Source organism: Xylocopa sonorina, chromosome 12 (genome assembly GCF_050948175.1).
Source record: "Xylocopa sonorina isolate GNS202 chromosome 12, iyXylSono1_principal, whole genome shotgun sequence".
NCBI classification, from domain to species: Eukaryota; Metazoa; Arthropoda; class Insecta; order Hymenoptera; family Apidae; genus Xylocopa; species Xylocopa sonorina.
Window position 1 is genome coordinate 5,152,175 of NC_135204.1, and position 15,871 is coordinate 5,168,045.

At 41.6% G+C, this 15,871-nt stretch overlaps 1 protein-coding gene across 1 annotated transcript in view; it reads left to right on the forward strand.

Moving 5' to 3' along the window:
* The window catches only part of Cycd (cyclin D), a 54,381-nt gene that overhangs the window by 13,625 nt on the left and 24,885 nt on the right, over nucleotides 1-15,871 (forward strand). Inside the window, exon 2 of the mRNA XM_076905435.1 lies at nucleotides 636-851. Within this exon, the coding sequence (XP_076761550.1) occupies nucleotides 636-851 (216 nt within the window). The remainder of the gene's footprint in view (nucleotides 1-635; nucleotides 852-15,871) is intronic.

Below are 15,871 nucleotides of genomic sequence, written 5' to 3' on the forward strand. Positions count from 1 at the left end.
TGATCACGAAAATATTATTTAATTATTTAGAAACATTTAATATCAGCTGATTCACTACTATTAATTTATCAGAAATTAATTAATAATGTTTGGTTAATCGGTGAAGAAATTTTAGAATAAGATTCTGGAAGCCAAAATAAGACGAAAGTGAAGAATAACCAAATTACGTTCGAAGCTGTATTTTGGAGAAAACCTAGTTCGAAAATTCCTGGATGCGCCTGAGGAAATCCCAAGTGGCTGCTCAAGCGCAACCCCCATAACAGTAACTTATGGGTTCTCCCTGTTACAACATTTCACGAATTTCCAAAGTCCTTCCACAAAAACGAAGCATCGAACGTAACTTCGTCGTTCTCGAGTCTCCTTTTATTTCAGCTCCCAGAATCATCCCTTAAAATTTCTCAGCCACGACGCAAGCACCCAGCAATTTTACAATACCAAATCGAAGTTCAGTTAACGCTGGCTACCTGCCCAGAATTCCCAAGCACCGTGTCCCTCGATGGATGTACCGTTAAGGGAGAAATTGTGAAAGGCAACCGACCCCCTTCACCCTTTATTCGAGCGCGGCTGGGCCCGGTCGACGGGCCCACGATGCAAGGGACACGATTCTAATCTGCTCGCTTGATGATCGGTGACAGGTATGCGAGGAGCAGAAGTGCCAGGACGAGGTCTTTCCCCTGTCGATGAACTACGTCGACAGGTTCCTCTCGATCTGCCCGATCAGGAAGTCGCAGCTGCAGCTGCTAGGAACTGCCTGCCTGCTTCTCGCCTCGAAATTGCGAGAACCGTCGCCGCTCACGGCGGAGGTGCTTGTTTTCTACACAGACAACTCCATCACCCTGGATGACTTATGGGTAAGTGTACGCCGGGACAAGGCTCCTCTTTTGCTTTTGTTCCTGCCTTGTTGCTTAATCGGTGAACTCACTCTCCGCGGTGGTCCGTCGGTGCCCGCCCCGATGACTTCAGCGTTCGATAATTTTTATTCAGTCATTACTGCCCTTTTCAAGCTTCACTTTTTTTTTTCATTCACTCCTTTACGTTTCCCTGTACGCTGTTTTTTTTTATTTTTGCTCGAATACGTCGGATGTATTTTTAATATTGCTGAAGTATAACATGGAGAACAATATTTTTAGTTTAATATGCTTCGATATTTTATAATCGAAATCATGATGCATTTAAATTGGAACTGATTGGTTAGACGAAAGAATTATTTTTATTTTTGCAAAAAGTATTTTTTTTTTGTTATTGTGAAGTAGAAATGGAATTTTGATAGTTTTTGTTATGCCATCGTGAATATCGAGATACTCGAGGCTATAACAATTACATTGTACGTGACAAATCCGACGATAAATACGATAACACGAATTTATCATAAATACAAACATAACGCGGCGCCAAAAGGAAAGTGTTTGCCATTCTACTCGATGCACCTCTGGGTACATATTGTTGTGTACTCAACTATCGAGCCCCACGAATTTTTCATCATTGTCCCGTGGCATAAGGAAGGGAAATTCTGTTAGTAAGCACCACTACCATCCTCTACCGATAAAATACTGCGCGTTAATGAAATACGCCGCGCTTATCGCTAATTGCACCTCCGTGCATGATAACTCTCAGGTAGAGTGGCGGAGTACCATCGGTTGGTTTTCGGTGCAGAGTCATGCGGCTGATATACCTCCATCTTTTCCGTCTACAAAAAGAGATCCTTGTGCAATAAATTAACGATAATGAGCGGTTCGGCTTCCTTTGTGAAATTATAAAAGAGATAGTCTTTGAAAAAGAAGAAAAAAAAGAAAAGAAACGCTCCTAAATTTTGTGCGTCGCTCGCCTCACCGTTTATTGGAAATTCGTGTTTAAGGAACTTATCTATATTCATTTATTTTTTTTTGTACACTCGAAAATACCTGTACTTCTGTTTAGAATTCGATTTTTAGAAAAATGTTGAGTATTCGAGATATTTTACGTAAGTTCTGCTATTTTTAACACACGTGAACTGTGGTGAACATGTATAAAAGAAGTATTTACTTAAAAATACTTAATTAGAATGGCAAGTTTTATTTAAAAAGTAAAATTCAATCTCTTTTCTACTTTCATCGATAGACAATTGTCGTCAGAGACAAACGATTGTCAGCTGGAGGTGAATCATGGGACTTGGTGTTTCGTTGCCTCATTGAAATGTATCGTGGGCCAATATCGATCCGCACGCTTCTATGTTAATGCCATTAAACTTTCATAAGAGAGATTTTACGGTACACTTATTCCCTGTTGGGACATTTGGCAAAACGGTTGAACTAGGACGTCTTATCAAACGGTACAAAACGCGGCTATTTTTCAGTTCTGTCCCATCGGGAACCGTTAAATGGCCGCATTTCGAGCCTCTGATAACCTGTCGTCATCGATAGTCTTATCGATCACGATGTGATTTAATTTCACGCGTGTTCAGAAATTCTCGACAATATGAAATTAAATAATTTCAATTATGCTATTATCGTTGAAAATGAACAGTAACAATTTTTATTACAGCAGTTAACATTATATTTTATTGATATAGAAATGAAAATATCAAAATGTAATCGATTGTAATTATTTTTATCGCGAGAAGAGAGCATTTTAATTACAGAGAGTACGATTAAGAGAAAAGTAACTTGTGACTATGATGTCATACACATTAAAACAGAGTCAGTTTCGCCATTTTGAGTAATCCTTGAAATACGTTCATCTTCCATTAAAGCGACAGAGTGTAGAGATAAAAAATGGTGCACGATTTTGGCAAGAACTGATTCGAAAACAGAATTGTAATAGTAACGTAGATCTGTCTGTTCTTCTTAGCTATCGCATTATATTAGCACGTTTTATTGGTTGTCTATTTTTACTTGATGATAGTAGATGAGTCAGTGAGTGGGTTTGAAAATAATATTTCTGTTTCCATCGTGAGAGAAGTGGCTCGATATTCATTTTTCTCAGTTGTATTTTATGCTGGTTTATATAACGTTCAGAAAATTGACCTGTTATATCATTATTTAGGGATAAGCTAGTGAGAAACGTAGTTGGTACTTACTTGGCGTCAAGTAACTCCAATTCGAGCGACTTGTAGTCCAAATAAATTCAATTCGAACTACTTGCAATCAAGTAACTTAAATTCAAACGATTTCTAATTAAGTAATTTCACTTCAAATCGCTCAAAGTCAAGTAACTTCAGCTTCTAAATCAGCGATTCGAAATCAGAAGTAGCCCAAGCAACGAAATCGAAGCTCAAGTAAATGACAATTATCTATTGCTCTTGGAAGACCACACGCGTACAATTTTCAAGTTTTTCACCAGGATGTTTCCAAATTCAGTCGAGTGCAGTGCGTTTAATAGAAGACGAACTAGGACCCCTTCATGTCCCTCTTGTTCTCCAACTTTTGTCGAGCACACGTGTGTCTGAACGCACGACTCAGTCAGAATGATTACAAATCCAAGATTACTCGAACGGTGTCAATCACAATTTGCAACGAAGTTGTTCGAACACTTTCGTTGTTTGTTCTGCCTTCAATTTTGTTGGACGAGCCACAGTGTTCAGACGACGATCAGATAAGATTCCAGAAGGCAATTATTGTGTTATTGATGATCCTGTCATGTAACATCATCGTTATGCGAAGGAGTCCTTGGTAAATAGGCGCACTTAAAGTTTTTATTGCGACACCGCGCGCACGCGAGAAGGCAGGACGGTTGAACCAGGATTACGAGGAGAACTTTATCAGGATATAATTGCCCACCTCGCGTAATTGACGACTTTACAGAAAATCGTTGGAAAAGGAAATGGCTTCCAGGCTTGAGCGCCCTTGAAATCGTTGTGCAACCAAAGTGAAAGTATCTTTTCACATTTTGATTAATTTGTGCTAACATTTTTGTACATCGAGTAAAAGAAGAAAGAGTCTAATCAGTATAATTATCTGCAAAACAGTAAAAGTTAGATTATTTCTAAAATTCATTCCTAATTTTGCTTGAACGATGAAAACTTAGTAGAAATTCTAAAACGAACATTTTTAGGCAATTTGGAAAATAAAAAATCGATACATCCTTCCACAAAATGACCAATTAAGAGCGTAATTACTTCAACCACAGTATTATTATCATTTCAGTACTATTCCTCGACACAAAACTCTTCGAAACTCAATCTATTCTCTTCGCACAAAGTTTGACCAATCCAGACCATAATCATTGAAAATACAATGAAATTAATACCACTAACACCCTATACGTAACAACAACCGCAGCTTTGCTATGTCAAATCACCTATTAAAATACTAAAAACAGTGTAGGAGTCCGTTCAGAGCGTTCTATCGCCCTCTGCTCGACTCCTGGCGACCCGACGAAAGGAACGTGGAACGTGACTGCGTTTAAATCGACGAGAAGCGTCTGTGGACGACGCTGTGGAACTGCATCAGCGTCGAGCGTCGAATTGCGCGCAGTCGAGGCATTCGTCAGGTAGCGTCGAGCGTTTTTTCGCGGACGTGGCGACTAGGAAGCGCGGTTTCCCGATCCGGGAACCGAGGAATCCGCTGCGCGGTGTTGGGAAATCGGAACGCACCGGGTTTTAAACACCGCGGCGAGCGTACGGGAGGGGAAGAAACGGGTGAGACGGATTTCTGCTTTTTCGAGAACACGAAAGCGTGAACTGTTGCTCCACGGGCAAACAAGCGATAGGCTGAGTAAGCCTAAATAGATAACGGCTGATACGGGGAACGTTATTTAATTTCCAGCCATTCTTGGCTCGCCTCGATCGCGCCTCGAACTTACGACCGCCACGGCTGGTTCATCCTCGTCTTTAACACTTTGACGCACGTTTTTGGCTTTACGATCGCCCTCAGAAATACATTCTTTTTGTTTATAACTGCCAGATGAAATCGGGTGTAAGTTGTACGTTTCGAAGTGAAAATGATCACATTTTGCCACAGTTTTTCCCAGAAAACTTTTCGACGGCCATAATCGTCATTTGCTCAGCACGTCATTCTTTCTGTTCTCGAAGCAAATGACGGCTATAACCGTCGTGACGACTACACGGCATTTGCTTTACTAATTCATTGTATTTGCTTAATTCATGAAACAAAGTACTTGCAGAAGAAATGGTTCGTCTTCACAGAAACACACTTTTCGACTGCGTGAACTGAAATCGACTAAACTTTTCATCGACTGTTATAGCAGTCATTTGTCTCTGGATACTCAAATGCTTCGAAGCGAAAAAAAAACAACTAATATACTGTCTGGCATGCTATCACTTTTTTTTTTTAGATGCGTTACTCGATAATTTAACAAGTGTACGTGTTAGTACACTTCGTACTAACGCTGTTCTTTTTTTATTGATTAAAATATGCACGACGGCTATAACCGTCATTTGCATACATATCGCCAAGGATCTGACGGCTATAGACGTCATTTACGTCAAAGTGTTAACCACCGTGCAATTTCTTCTCGGTACAGCGGGCTTTGTTCAACCCACGAAGCGACTGAGTCACGAAAATTGTCTATTTGGGATGTGACTACAATTAGTCTTCGTATATTTTGTTGAATCGCAATTTTTGGGTCGGTTCTTCTTACTAATATTATTAAGTCCTTGCTTCTTAATCGCTGTAGCTGTCAGGCGCCATCTTCGTGTGGAATTTAAGTCGTTTTGGTTTCAGGAAGAAACCAATGCACGAAAATAGAAAATTTTTAAGCAAGTTTTCTATACGTCACTAATATTGCTTCTCTCGGCTTATTTAAATGTGACTGATGCTTTTGACGTTTCTGTGGTAGTTGGTCACAAGTTTCTTTCAGATATAATGAACCACGTTGGATCAGAAAGAAATCAGTCCACAGAAAGCAAACGATTAACATTATACGATCGCCTTTTGCATGTTCAGCTTATTTATGCTAATTAACATTTCTTAATATTAGAGAAGAATGAGGTTTTGTTACGTTTTGTCTGCGCATATTCATCCGTGTTTGTCTGTCATTGAACTCGATGAAAGAGTTGCAAATATAATTAAAACTGGAAGAATTGCGAAAATGAGTGGACGTAACAAGTAGAATCGAAGAACAGGTATCGCGTTATGTTAAATTCGTGTCAATATTAATATCTTTAATTAAATATTGAGAAATGTATTGAAAGAACATTACTTCTTGATTGGTACTTCTCCATGCGACACCAGAACGTGTAAATATTTGCGTGTTTGTTCCATTTATCGAAACGATGAATATGTTCACAAGGTTGCTGGATACCCCGTTTTAGCGATCGCTCTGGCTCGTTAGAAGATTAGCAACCCAGATCGGACACTTTACTAACATTGGTACACGATAATGTATTATCATATTGTTTACAAGAAATATCAGTCGCGTTAGAGAATAATTTACGCGAGCATCTAACTTCAGCAATGACCAATCGCGTGGCATTTATGACTGTTCCACTTCAAAGACTAATATGCATATACACATAAATTAAATTAGAAGATAATCAATTTAATAAATAAGACAAATAATATTTATTAATCCTACAATTAATTTGATTTTGTTTAATTTTAAATAGTGTCTCGCATCTTGTACAATAGATTTGAGCTTCCTTCATTTACATAAAGACATACACATATGTTTAATTGATCTTTAAATAGCATTAAACTTAAAAAACAACATATACCAATCTCCATTCACCCCCAATCAAAACACAATTTATTCCATATTTAACGTCTCCCAGAAACCACCCCATTCACTCTCCAGCTGGTTTCACACCGAAGCGACAGCACGAGACACAGTTAAAGAGTCACGCATACAAAAGGGTGGGTGGTCGATCAGATAATCGCCGCGTAAAACAGTCGAAACGTTGAAAGGGTAATTGCTGTTTTGAGTCCAATTTCGCCACAGTCCCCCTCACAATAATAAACCCACTCGCAGTCAGTTGTGTGTCCGTTCGCGTGTATACCCGGTGTTCACCGAGACGTGCGATAAAACGAGCACCACCCCCTCCAAAAAAAAAAAAAAAAAGAAAAACAGAGCGAAGTGAGAGAAAGACCGCTGACTAATCATCGGAAAACAAACAGGAAGGTGGCAGGGCGAGGGCGTGGTGCACCTGCAGCACGCAGGAATGCACATGCACTGGCACGCGTGCAACAGGCACGAAAAAGTTGATCGATCGGCCGAAATTACGGAATTCAGTCGCAACCACCCCCCACCGGAAACGGGTGGACGTACCTCGACGGCGTCGCTGCGAATTGCCGGTGACGAAATGGAAATTGGTTCGAACAGGTTTCGCGTCCATGCACTGCGGGTAGCCGGTGTTTGTGCGCACTGTTTGGGCTCGCTTTTTCTCTGCTACCAGTCAATACTGTGGTCAGAGCAGTCTCTAATGAAGCTATATTGAAATAGTAATTAATTGTTTATATAAAGTGTACAATGACTCGATTGTGCAAAAGGAAAATAGTGTCGATTGAAAGACGCTTCTAATTAAACTAGTTTCATGATCTTATATATATGGGATTCTATCAACCAAGTCAGAGAAGAACATTGCAAGAACATTTTTTGTCCATTCTACCTCATTGCACCCCAAAACCAAACAATGCACATCTCGACTACTAGAGAAAAACACCAGAGCAATACCAACTTCGAGTACATACCAAGCTTCCCTCGAGATCTGAAATGGATCGCATAAATCAATGGTGCACTTGGTCGTCAACTTCCACCTTCGCAAGGAACCTTCCGTTCCCACCCCCAGAGCAACCTCTAAATCAGTACTCCCTATTGCACCAGTTCCAAGAACCACTGAAGAAAGGTGAAAACAATTACGTCCTCATGAAGCTATATTGGAATAGTAATTAATTGTTTATATAACGCGTGTATAATAACTCAATTGTGCAAAAGGAAAATAGTGTCCATTGAAAGACGCTACTAATTAAACTGGTTTCAAGTTCTTATATATATATAGGATTCTATCGACCAAGTCAGAATAGAACATTGCAAGAACATTCTTTGTCCATTCTACCAAACTACACCCCAAAACCAAGCAACATACGTCTCGACTACCAGAGAACAATACCAGAGAGTTTCAAGTACATACCAAGCTTCCCTCGAGATCTGAAATGGATCTCATAAATCAATGGTGCACTTGGTCGCCAACTTCCACCTTCGCAAGGAACCTTCCGTTCCCACCCTCAGAGCAACCTCTAACTCAGAACTCCCTATTGCACCAGTTCCAAGAACCACTGAAAAAAGGTGAAAACAATTAGGTCCTCTCTTGTCTTCCGGGAGGAACGCTCCCATGCCGCCCCAGCGTCGAAGTGCACCATCGACACCGGAAATCTGCACCTTCCCAGAGCAAGGGAGTGTATAGAGAAACGTTTCTAGGGATGGTCGCGAAAGCTCGTACGAGGGGGTTGGGAGGATACGCGACACTTGGGTCACGCGAAAAATGCCCATAGAGGCGAATTCCGGCCGGCTGGTCCCGCGCGCCACGGCGTCCGCAGAGAAAGGAGGGGAGCAGGTGATGGGGCCAGGTGCTGGGGACGGCATCCTGGCCCTTTCAGGGCTGCACCGGGCCCGTGCTCGACGCCCAGAGGCAGCTGCATCTCTGAATGCGACGGACACGCACCCCTTTCTTCGCGACACGGAGTCAGGAAACCCCGCTGGAACCGTCGTCCTCCGCGTTTGCGTCGAGGAGCCCAGCTTCCCTCGCGCGCTGCGCCAGGAGGCTGTGAAAGCGAGCTGTGTGCGCGAGCACGGGAACGAGGATGTTCTCGCGCGGATGTGGGCCAGGTGCTCGAGTAATTGTAGTGAAAACCGTCACCTGTTGATCGGTGGATGTATCAGGTGCGGGCCGGGGTGATTCAATCGCCCGTTGCTTCTGATCAGACGTCCAGTCGAGCTGCTTCCTTGATGAATAGTACTTGGCGAGAGGACGACGTGGCGTGGACGGTTGCTTTTGTTGCGTTTTGGAGTTTCTTGGAAGGATATGGGTTGTGATGATGGTTTTTATTAGAGGAATGGATTAGAGATGGTAAAATAAGGTTTATTCCTTGATGAGTAGTACTTGGCGAGAGGACGACGTGTCGTGGACGGTTGCTTCTGTTGCGTTTTGGAGTTTCTTGGAAGGATATGGGTTGTGATGATAGTTTTTATTAGAGAAATAGATTGGAGATGGTAAAATGAGGTTTCTTGGAGGTATCTAGGTGAGAGAAGTGGATCGATATTCATTTTTCTCGGTTGTATTTTATGCTGGTTTATATAACGTTGAGAAAATTGACCTGGTTGGTACTTACTTGGCTTCAAGTAACTTCAAGTCGAGCGACTTGCTGAGTCGAACTGTTTCCTTGATATGTAGTACTTGGTAAAAGGATTACAAGGTGTGGACATTTGCTTTTGTTGCGTTTTGTAGTTTCTTGGAAGGGTATGGGTTGTGATGATGGTTTTTATTAGAAGAATAGATTAGAGATAGTAAAATGAGGTTTCTTGGAGGATATTTAGGTGATACTTGAACCCTTTAAGGGATGAATAATTGAATTTGTTAGTTTGCTTGAGGATGTTAAAATAAAATAACAGCAACAGTTTTGGCGAGTAACAAAAATACTTCATATTCATCTGAAATCAATATTTGAAGGTAATATCGCAAGGTACTGTATTTTAAGATATTCTCCTCCAAAATACGTATGGACGTCAATATCAGAAGTGGTATGAAAGGAAGTCTTCAAGCGTAGTCGTGTGAAATCCAGTTTTCTTGGTGATTTGTGTACATACGTGTATAAGCAACCCTTTAAAAATCTTGTGGTATCGACGGTGTTTAGTGCCACGTGCAAATTTGTACATACGTTAAAGACACGCTGTTAAAACCGACGAGAGTAGGAGAACGAGCAGCTGTGAAGCTGTGACCCCTTCTTTCCAGCTTTTGTCGTATTAGGAAGACCCTTCTTTCTTCCTTTGGTCTCCTACCGATCGAAGAGTCCTCTAAGGCGACTGAATTTTTTCAAACTGTAAAACCAACTTCACTCAACTCGATTTACGATCCTGTTGCTATTTTCTAGCAGAATTTCGGACTTAGACAGTATAGAATTCTTCAAAATATTTATTTGTTTATGAAATATTGCTGGATATTTTTTCTTAATTTTGATGCCAGAATTTTAACGCTTCTCCAGAGTTTAATTAAATATCTCTCTGTTAATTATATTTCTATTTCTATGCCTCGCATAACAGTTCCAAGAAAATTTCCATTTTGGTTATCGTAATCCATCAATGGCCCACATGGCGTCACCCACACCGAATTCAACTTGGAATTAAAATACGAAGCCAAGGACCATAACCCTGGTAAAATATCCACGGGATATCTACTCGTAAACCAACCAGCAGGTTTTTCAAAGCAGCAGCGCGCCGATTCGTACTGAAATCAACCGGCATCACCTGCTGCACGCTCCCGATTATGCATGCAGATCTTGTCGCGTTTCCCGTATTAATAAGCGGGGCTAACGAGCCGGCCAATTTTTCCTCGCAATTATTTCGACTATTAATTACCGATTAATTTGCTTTCCAATTTCTTTCAACTGATCGTTAGCCCATGTCCGGCATAATTCCCGATCGTTGGTGCCGGTAACGCGCGCCTGTTGCTACCGATACAGTCCGTTGCCGTTCGCGGATGTTCACCAGTCAGTCGTTCGCCTTTACCCGATGACTTTGCGCGATAACGATGGCTTGAAGTGCGCATACCTCCTAGGCACGCGATAGTTCGGTTATACTTAATCATTCTGATTAAGCTGGACGCTTAATTCAGCCGATCCCACGAGGACGTAAAAGGGCCCCTCGACCTTCTGTGAAATGTTTCTCTTTGATGTTCTTCTACTTTGTCTAATGCTAAGAGTATTTTTTAAGTTTACATGGTGAAATTGGTATTCTCATTTTTTAATTTTTAGTTCTTCTGCGATTATTGCATTCGTTTAAGGGAAATTAAATGCAGAGAATTTGGAATTATGGTTCAATTGAATTGTGGTTCAACTGTCTTCTACTTGGTCTAAAGCTAAGGCTATTTTTTAAGTTTAGAGGGTGAAATTGATATTCTTATTTTTCAATTTTTAGTTCCTTAGCGTTTATTTTATCGTTTAAGGGAAATTAAATATATAGAAATTGGAATTATGGTTCAACTATTGTAAATATTATTTAGATTAGAATACTGTTTAACATTTATTAAGTACAACACTGTACTATAATATAGCGTCGTTGAGTCACGAATTAGGAGTGCATGTTCTATATAAGAATAAAAGTATCACGAGTTCTTCTCAAGCTTCAAATTTACACTATACGTTTACGTTTCTCGTTACATATTGCTAGCATTTACTTCTGAGAGCTTACAAGGAAAGTTTCACCCTCGAACAGAGGCATGCGTCCCAAGAAAACAACTCGTAACCTTTTACGAGCCCTTGCTCAGAAAATTCATAAAAATCGTGTGTTTGTAAGTGGCATAAGACCAACAAAGAAAACAATTGAAACAGTCAGAATTGTTCACCTGTCTAACCTCAATTAGAAACTACGCCTGCGCTGATCGAGGCTTTCGATCGCACGTGCTGTCGTGAGCGCGTGTGCTTCGATACGCACTGTGCGTTTAGGGGCAGGTCTTCTGGTTATGCGGTTGCAACTTGTCGAGGCAGAAGGATGCCTCGAGGAAACGCGATTACAAATCGAGAAGTGGTACGATCCAGAGTTTTGTTGCGTTTATTCAAATTATTATCAACTATAATCCTTCCATTTTTTAAATAAATAAATATAAAAAATTAAAGGATAGATTTTGGAAAATATTTCATTCATTTCTTGACAAATATCTGAGTATAAAAATCATGGGATTTTTTCTATATTTGAGAGAGTAGGATAATACGGATGTGTAGGTAGTAACAGGATTGTGCAATTATGTTGAGTTAGGTTACATTTTGAAGGAAGAACGTGCAAGGCCATCGGATGCATCGATCCAAGACGCGAAACAGGATGCTCTTTTGCAAAAAGCAAACCTGCCTCGTCATAGTTCAGTCGATAGTTAACAAAAATCTAATTTTTAGCATTCCTAAACTGAAGCTTGTTGCATTTCGAGCTCGCAATGTCGGGAACCAGTTTCAGGCTTAATGATTATATGACCGTGAACCATGTAATCAATCGTTAATTCTAACAGTACACGCACTTTAGTAACTAATTTTCTTCCTCCCTTTAACGTTACATAAAAATGTAAAACTAATGCAGCATATTCGTACGAAATACTTGAAATGATTTTCAATCTCCTTCTCTGATCTATAAGTTTGCACTGATGTACTATCGATATTAAGATTAAATATTTTTTAGCGAACAATTGAATATTTCAAAAATACCCAGTGACTCGATACGTATTTAAAATACATTCGAAGTATCCTCCGCATGCAAATCGCCAGAGGTAGAGAGAGAGAAACGCGTAGCGGCCGCGTAAAATTCTCAGTAGAATGAATACGTTCATCGTCAGACATCTGTCCCAGCAGAAACGCCTATCTGCCGGCTCGAATATGATTTATGCCCGTTCCTTCATTTATTTCTCGATTCACGCGACGTCTCCGCGTACCCTTTCAACTGTTTCGAGCACACGATCCGTCCCGTCTTTTCTTCTCGCGACGAAACTAATCTCGATACCCTGAACGCGTTTTATCGCATTGTTCCCCGTAGTGACCAGCCTGCCATCTGTCGTCGCAATTAAGGAGGCAGCAGACGCGAATCGTAAGGGAAGTAAAAAAAAAAAGAAAGAAAAAAAATTAAAAAACAAATTACAACTGCGAAGGAAAGGCGCTGCTTTCCACCTGTTTCGCGTTTTTCCCTCGTGTTTCAGCTTTCATTGATCGGTGGCGCTGGGTGTTTCCTTGGCCTTGTCCCTTTTCCCGTCGCCTCCCATTGTCATTCCTCTGTCACGCGCTGGAAACTCTCGTTTCTTCTGCGGCCTATGTGTTTCCTGGCATTTAAATTCTCGAAGGCGCGTGACACGTATGAGAAAAAGCCCGTGTGATTAAATACAAACACCACGGACAGCTTCCCGTTGGGCTGAATGGGGAGGAAGAATGGCTCTCGCCTTGACCAAAGACGTGTCCACCTCGGGTGACTTGGATTCAAGTCATTGTAATCCTTTTTGAAAAGGAATTCTTGTGCCCCCCCTCGATCGGACGGTCTGCATACAGAGTTTTTTTTCCGCTCGTGTTTATTTATTTATTTATTCCTTTTACTTTTATCACACGATCGCTCAAGCTGTACGTATGCACGTACAAGATGCACATACGTAAAGGTACACTTGAAAACCGTCGAAGGTCCTCGAATTAGTACAAAAAAGAGGTACGTTTCCAAAGTCAAATGGGACGCGAAGATAGCGTCGCCACGAATTCCGTGCAAATGCACCGTGGACGATATGAAACGCATCGGAAATGCACCTCCAGTGGTGTATATCGTTAATTACTTTTGCATGCAGGACAGAGACGGGGTCGTCTCGAACGCGTGAAACTGTGAACGAGGAAAAAGCAGCGTAAGAGGTTCCATTAGGAGTCATTAGCACATGCTACAACCTGTTGCAAGGTTGGTAATGCACACCTTGTGTCTTGGCCGACGAAACCAGCCGTTCCTACCTCGACTTGGTCTATCTTAAAGTAGCCGCGCGACAGGTGCCCCAGCTAGGTGCCAGCAGGTTTCCGTCTCGATGGAACTGGGACGAAAGGATCGTTGGCCCTGCTAAGAAAACGGGGAATTAAATCGACCCTCCTCTTAAAACCCCGTGAAATTGAATCCACGAAGTCAATTGTGAGCCCAGCCACCGCTTTTCTTCGCTCGCCCTCAGGTTCCACCGACGCTGCTCCCGAGGAATTCATTCTTGCGCGCGTTTCCTGCGGACGCTGCCTTTCAAATAGGTTTCACCACCCGTTTCTTGCCGTTTTCACTCTCTCTCTCCTCCGACATTTACAAAACGAACGTTTTCAACAGACGCTGCGAGGTGTTTTGCGCAATAGTTTCATTTGTAGCAAGGTTGACCGACTCCGTTTTGCACGTGGATGGGACGAGCTTTTTTTTGGTGGATTTACACACGGTGGACAGAGTTGGAATTATTTTTGCGAACGATCCAGGGTAATTTCGAGAAAGATGAAAATGTTTCCCTTTTTTTTTACATTAAGATGTAATTTCCTTTCACCAATATGTCGATGGTTTTTATGGTGTAGTTTGCCGTCAGGTTGATGGCGTACGACAGGTGCGTCGTTTTCACTGCACTTTATTCCAGAGTATTATGGCAAAAACGGGAATATGAAAGAAGGAGTTATTACAATTTCTGTATCTCCCATCTTTTCAGAGATAAATGTTTGCCATTTTATGCTCTGCGATGTCGATGTTCCTACAATTCAAATAGTCATAGTCTAACTTAACTAAACCAAAAGCTAACCTAATCTAATCATCCAAAAGTCAAACTTTTATATTCCTTTATACACCTTGAAAATTATTGACGTTTGCTGAAAACTATTAAACGTACCATTAAACCAAACGATTCTACGGCCAGCTCCATCCATAAACCTAATTCCCAAATAACCAAACGTCCTCTGCACTAAAAGTCTCATCGATTAGCAACCAGCGAAGCAACGTTCGTCCGCTGAAACCCTTCGTCAGAAATAATCGTCAATTAACTGCACCCAAATTAACCTTCGTTCACGACGAGCTCTATCGGAAGCGGCACGGAGACGTGGAATACCTCGCGTCCCTCAACTAGAACTTTCTCCAGCCCGTTAGAGCGACATCTATAACAGCTGAAGACCCCGCGCGCGAGATCGTGGAACGCGAGTTTGTCGAGTGGTTACGTAAAAAAGGCAGGGAACGGCGGAAAGAGAGGGCCGTGGACACAATAGGGACGTTAGTTTCACGAGTTAGGACGGTTCCTCGGCTCTGTCCTTAATTCAGACCCGTTTGGCCTATTGTTCGACGCGTCACGGAGTCGATTTTGCCGGCCCGTAGCCGACTATTAGAAATAGTTTCGCCGTGGACGAGTCGGTGGGGGCGGTGACCAGCCCCGAGGCCGCGTAAACTCGCTTCTCTGGGCTCGTACGTACCTCGAACATACTCTTTATCGTTGCCCTCGACGGAGATTTAGGCGTGACGTACTCTCCGCCGTGAAGCTTCCCCGCATTTTTATTTTCGTTTGCGCTGGAATTACCAGCCGTGCCTCTCTTTAGGAATTCCCTTCGGTTTTTCTCTAAAAAGTCGAATTAATCGAAGGACAGTGGAGTCATTATTGCTCCTTTAAAGAGATTGTATGGGATATGGAATGCTTCGAATTTATTTTTAATTTTCCACCTTTAATAGTTGCTAGGGCTCGTGACGTACTTCCGTCGTGAAGGTTCCCTGTATTTTTATTTTCGTTTGCGCTGGAATTACCAGCCGTGCCTCTCTTTAGGAATTCCCTTCGGTTTTTCTCTAAAAAGTCGGATTAATCAAAGGACAGTGGAGTCATTGTTGTTCCTTAAGAGTTTCAAAATCATATGAAATATGGAATGCTTCGAATTTATTTTTAATTTTTCATCTTTTATAGTTGCAAGGGTTCTGACGTGGGGTTTGAGCATGAAATGGGTGGTGATCGTATGGGATATGAAATGCATCGAATTTATTTTTAATTTTTCATCTTTAATAGTTGCCAGGGTTCTGATATGGGGTTTGAGCATGAAATGGATGCTGGAAGTTGAATCGATCAGAGGAGAAATAACGTGGGATCGACGTGTACAGAGAAAAGTGGCAAATTGTTTGAAACGCCACGGATTTCTCTCGTCAGCAGTCAATGCGTCATTCGAAGATGAAGAATGATTAGTTTGGTAGCCGCGCAATTTGAATTCATTCGCTGCAACAATGTGACATCTGTTTA